Below are 5,322 nucleotides of genomic sequence, written 5' to 3'. Positions count from 1 at the left end.
TAGGACTTCCTTCTGTCCTTCCTTTTTCACCTTTAGAATAAATCCATGATAGCTTTATAGTTGTCTCATGGAAACCAATATTTTTAGACCCAGTCCATCACTGATGTTGGGTACCTTCTTAGACAAGCTTATTAGAAACACAACCATCCATGATGCCAGGATTTATGCAGACAGAATGTCCATGTTATTACCCTGATAATAACATGAACAATGTGTAACATTAACAATATCTAACTGTTCTGTTCTGTTCTTCAAAACAGGAAGCAAATGCTCTTCTGTTGGCTCCAGGGTAGCACAGAGCTATTTTTCCCCATCCCTATGCAGACCTGCTAAGAAATGAGCTGAGATTTTTCATGACTCACAAGGACATTTTTTGAGTATAACATAAGTTTGTCTCAGTCTGGGAAGTTTATAAATTATTCCATGGCTTTTATATGCAGTGATACAAGCTGATGATTTGTACTTGTCCTTCAAATTGCCAAATATAAATACTTCAGCTATAATGAATGGTCAAAGATGTCACTTTTTCTCCCATATTCAGATGTTTAGAGTGTTGGAGATTTGGAACTAAAATGAAATGAAGGATAATTCTGACTCATTCATATCTACCTTCCCCCTCCCACTTTAAACCCTTCCTGCTATTTCTAGAGCTTGCTGCTAAATAACTTTTGATGCTATGAATTCTTGATTTGTACTGAAGACCAGGCCTGTAGCGAGGGGGGGGGGTTTAGGGGTTCAACCCCCCCCCCCGAAATTTTTCAAGTTATAAAAAAAATCTCGTTTACTCATGAATTTTAACTGGTTAACCAAATCCCCATGCTAAGTCTATGAGATGCAAAACATTAAGAGTCCCTCCAGGCACTATCTCAAGCAGATATTGACAGGTTTGTAGTGGGGAGGGGTATGTGCTAGGGGTTCAACCCCCCCCCCCCCGAATTTTTCAAAACCCCTCCCAAAATTTTTTTCTGGCTACGGCCCTGCTGAAGACCCACATATAAACACACACATAATGGTGTGTAAAGCTTCCCAAGCAATGCCAAAATATGTGTGACTCCACTTCTACAATGTTGTTCTCCAAGTTACAATGTTGAGCTATGTATGGCCTGCTTTCCAACCACCTGTGTAAGGGAATGTACACATGCCAAAGAGACATTAGAATTTGGCTTTTGTCTGGACTTCTTTTGGATCTTTCTCCTTTAAAAATAGGTTAAAAGAGTAAATTAAATTCATATCACACAATCATTTCAATAAATGAACATTTATTCAACTGAGCACAGGTTCAACACTTAGAAATTTATAGGCTAGTATGGTGTACAAAACTCGATTCTTGCAAAAGCAACAAGCCAGAGAGACACATTTTTTGTTCTAATAAAACTACTTTGTCACTCTTCTGCTATTACACAGGATATCTAGCTTTTGGTGAATTTATCCTACTTTGTTTTCCATCTTGATACTCCAAGTGAGGATGGAAAGAACAAGGTTAATGGTGGTACTGAGAGGGATGAGCAAAAATGATGACAACGTGATGACAGGAAACTCACATCTCTCATTGAAGAAAAAGAATATAAAGGTCCAGGTGAAAATGACAAAAGCTGATCCAAATAAATAAATATGGAAATGGTATTTCTCGATGATATACCAAATTTTGATGATCAGGGTCTGGACTGAGATGACCGTAATTGGGGAAAAAATCATATAGGTCATAAAAGTGATTGCATATATGTCACCATCTAAATGAAAAAAGAATAATGTGCGGCAAGCCAATAGCCCCAGGACAGACAAAAGAGCAGATATGAGAGGTGCCACAAAGTCTGGTTGCTGGCCTCTGTACCAGTTTGGGATTAGGACAACCAAACACGAATTAATGAGGACAGCTGCAATGTAGTGTAGACTAAAATAATTCATGGATGAAAAGAGGTATGCCAGGAGTAGGAACCATTTAACAAAGCCACTACTGGTATCTTGAGAAATCCTATTAACAAATAGACAGACAATGCAGACAGATGTGAGGGCACTAAAGTCAGCCACAGCCATATTCCAGATGTAGGCATTCCAGGAATTCCTCCGAAAGTTAGAGAGAAGAAAGACTAAAATCATTATGCTTCCATTAAGTCCAACAGTGAAGAAGAACAAAACGAAAGGAGCAAGAACATGGTCTCCTGGTAACCAAGTTAGAAAGGCCATCATGTGTTTATATTCTTGGCAAATATCATGAGAAATATTTAATTGTAGTGTTAGATGGAATGTTTTCTTCAGTTCAGTCACATTGAAATCACTTCCTTCTAGGTGTTGGTCTTGGCCAAACGCTGTCTTGTTTGGAGAGGATAGAAGTGCCTCCTCCTAAGTAAACAAACACATAAGAAAAGATTGAAAATGAGTGAAGAAAACCAAAACATAATGAGACTCCATGGTTTTTTAAAATGCAAAAATTCTTTGTAGTAATTTTTATTAGACCATGTCAATTAGATAAATGTTCAATTCTGTTGAACATTTTGTTTCTCGTCATATTCTGTTTCTCTTCTTATATGTGTGTAATGGCCCTGTGGAAGCAAATGGATTTCTTTCTGCTCAGTGTAGGAATCATGTGGCTTAGCAGGTGTTATTGACTTGTAACTCCCAAGAAATTTCCATAGCAAAATATGGGGAGTCTGGGAAGTTTCTATTCAACAACATTGCCAGAGAACTCTGTGATTCCCACCTCTATAAGAAACTAATCACTTTTTCATCAGCGATTTTTCCACATTAAAGAATTCAAATAAAAAAGAGAAATGGGATGGAGCAGAAATTGTGTCAGAAAGAGAAGAAGATAATATGCATTCCCAAGATTGGTTTTCGGTTTGCGGGAAGTAATCTCTCTAGTTGAAAAAGGGCAAATATTAAGATAGAAATAACTTGTTCCACTCACTGTTGTTTTTGAACAATTTGTGAGAACAGGAGAAATCATGTAGGCTTCTGTGAGATGAAGAAGAGCCCAAAGATGAATCCAGGAAATGAATGCCATCTCTCCTTCTTTTTTCTTTTCTGTTAAGAAAAAAAAGAAGTTGTTGTTGTTGTTGATGATGATGATGATGTTTGCCATGGGTCTTTTTCTTTCCACCACCCTGAAAGCATGTTCAGTGAAAACGCAAGAGGGAATCCTCTAGGTATATGCTTGACTTATTTCCAGTTTCCCACTGTCAGATGAGACTGTTTTTATTCAGGTAGATATCTTGCAATTACGATCAGGCTTCTTATGAAGCTGTTACTCCTTTTCTTGGTGTGCTATATGTATGTGTGTGTGTGTGTCTATATATAAGTATAATTTTAACACCATAAGGTATATTTTTTCAAATATACAATAGCCCTTTGGTATCCACTAGGGTTTGGCTCCAGAATACATTGGGGATATCAAAATCCGTTGATACTCGAGTCCTATTAAATAAAATGCTATAGGGAAATGGTGCCTTTCATATAAAATAGCTAAATCAAAATGTGTCTTGTTTTTTTAAAAAAAAGGTTTTCAGATAGTGGATGGTGGAATTTGTGAATGCCAAAATCATGGATATGGAGGGCCAACTGTATTTGTTTTTATTTTGTTTTTTAATATTTTGATATACTTGCCTCTAACCCCGGCAGAAAGGAAAAAAATATAATATAATACCATATAATACAATGCAATATCATAGAAAAGATTAGTAGTTTCTGAGATACTGTCACTGGTACGGTTGGTGGTGATGAGAGAGAGGGCATTTTCGGTGGTGGCTCCATGGCTGTGGAGCTCCTTGTCAAGGGAGATTAGGGAAGCCCCCTCACTCATGTCTTTTAGGAAGCAGCTGAAGACCTGGATGTGGGACCAAGCTTTTGGCCCATCCTAGGATATGGGTTGATATGACCTGATGGATTCTATGGATTAATATGAAGTTGAACAAAGACTGGCTCTGACTTTTGGCTCTACTACCCCTGTTGTAATGGTCACATGGTTTTTATTGTTTTAATTTGATTTGGATACCAGCTTATAATTGTGTTTTATGTTTGGTTTTACTACATTTGTATTATATGTGGCATCTAATTCTGCCATTGTGTAAGACTGCTCTGGGTCCCCCTGGGCAGTATATAAAACAAAATATATATATGTAAAAATAATACTGTTCTTCATTAATACTGTGGAGCATATCATTCAGCCATCAGAGGAATGTTTCACTCTGTCCCAATAGACACATATGTCCATGGTTTCTCATGGTGTCAAAGCTAAGATGAGACATGAACTAACAACTGTGTCATTTATAGCTGTCTAACATGACTATTTTGTAACTAGCATCCTGTTGAATAGATTACTCTCAATTGGTTAAAGTATTGGGTTCAATTTCCATGCAGCCTGGAAACCCACTTAGTTAAATAAAGCAAGATAAAAGGAAAGATAAAAAAGAAAACAATGGGATCTAGACCTGTGTGGCAATGAAGTAACAAATCTACCCACCAACTGAACAAGTGAAATCATGTAGGTTTAAAATCTAGGAATATAAAAGACACAGGTGCTTCTCAAGGCACATTGTCATCACCATCTCTTTACATGGTTAAATTATGGAAGGAAATCAGGCAGTCTGTTTATGAGACAGTAATAAAGTATTGAAATGGTGAACACACAAATTTAGAGAAAAAAACCCTACCACAATCTACTGCTGGTGAGGAGTATTCAGGCTTCCAGTTTGATAGTCATCAGTGCCATGGAATTTGAGTTTGGTCATTTGGATTTTCTTCTCACTGATAATTTTCTTCTCTTTTCTATCCACTTCTGCTCCCAGTCTTCTTCTCAGTTACTGCTTTTCCAACAGTCACCAACTGACTTTACCTCCTTGTTCTTCCATTCACATTCTATTACATCACAGAAAAAGGGGCAGTTCTAGAACTGTTAAGCAAATGGCTTTTAGGATCCTAAAGACCATTTACAGTAATGTGGCACTGTAGTTTCAGTGCTTTGATTAGGAGTGCATTTACACAATAGAGTTAAAATAGTTGGCCACTACTTTAACTGCTATGTCTCAATTCTATGGAACTATAGCTAAAGACCTTGTAAAAATACAAGGTCATTAGCCTTCTCCACTAAAGAATGCCAACGCCTCACCAGTGTCCAGCTAGGATCCCATGAATGGTTGGTCTGGGATTCCCTCTGATGTCATTGCTGGTTGGCTCTTGCTTAGGCGGGAAACTTGAATAAACCATCATTTGATTATTTTGCAGTATCTGTACGTTTATCAATCTACCTCTGAGAGGAGTGCAATTGGAAAGGATATGTAGTGTTGCAATTGACAACTGGCTTATGATGGGCTTCATGATCTGGTTCCA

The 5,322-nt window shown here is 37.6% G+C and overlaps 1 protein-coding gene across 1 annotated transcript; it reads right to left on the bottom strand.

Annotated features, from left to right (window-relative positions):
• Positions 1-1,242: 1,242 nt before the first annotated feature.
• Positions 1,243-4,834, bottom strand: LOC134298776 (mas-related G-protein coupled receptor member B2-like). The gene is made up of 3 exons (XM_062979998.1): positions 4,647-4,834; positions 2,906-3,021; positions 1,243-2,340 (listed from the first exon to the last, which is right to left on the bottom strand). Exons 2-3 carry the CDS (start codon positions 2,999-3,001, stop codon positions 1,426-1,428), a joined length of 1,011 nt encoding a protein of 336 aa, XP_062836068.1. The 5' UTR covers positions 3,002-3,021; positions 4,647-4,834; the 3' UTR covers positions 1,243-1,425.
• Positions 4,835-5,322: the final 488 nt, after the last annotated feature.

The sequence above is a fragment of the Anolis carolinensis genome, chromosome 4, assembly GCF_035594765.1.
Source record: "Anolis carolinensis isolate JA03-04 chromosome 4, rAnoCar3.1.pri, whole genome shotgun sequence".
Classification (NCBI taxonomy): Eukaryota; Metazoa; Chordata; class Lepidosauria; order Squamata; family Dactyloidae; genus Anolis; species Anolis carolinensis.
Note: the sequence above shows the minus strand (reverse complement) of the source record. Positions and strands in the feature narration are given on the sequence as shown.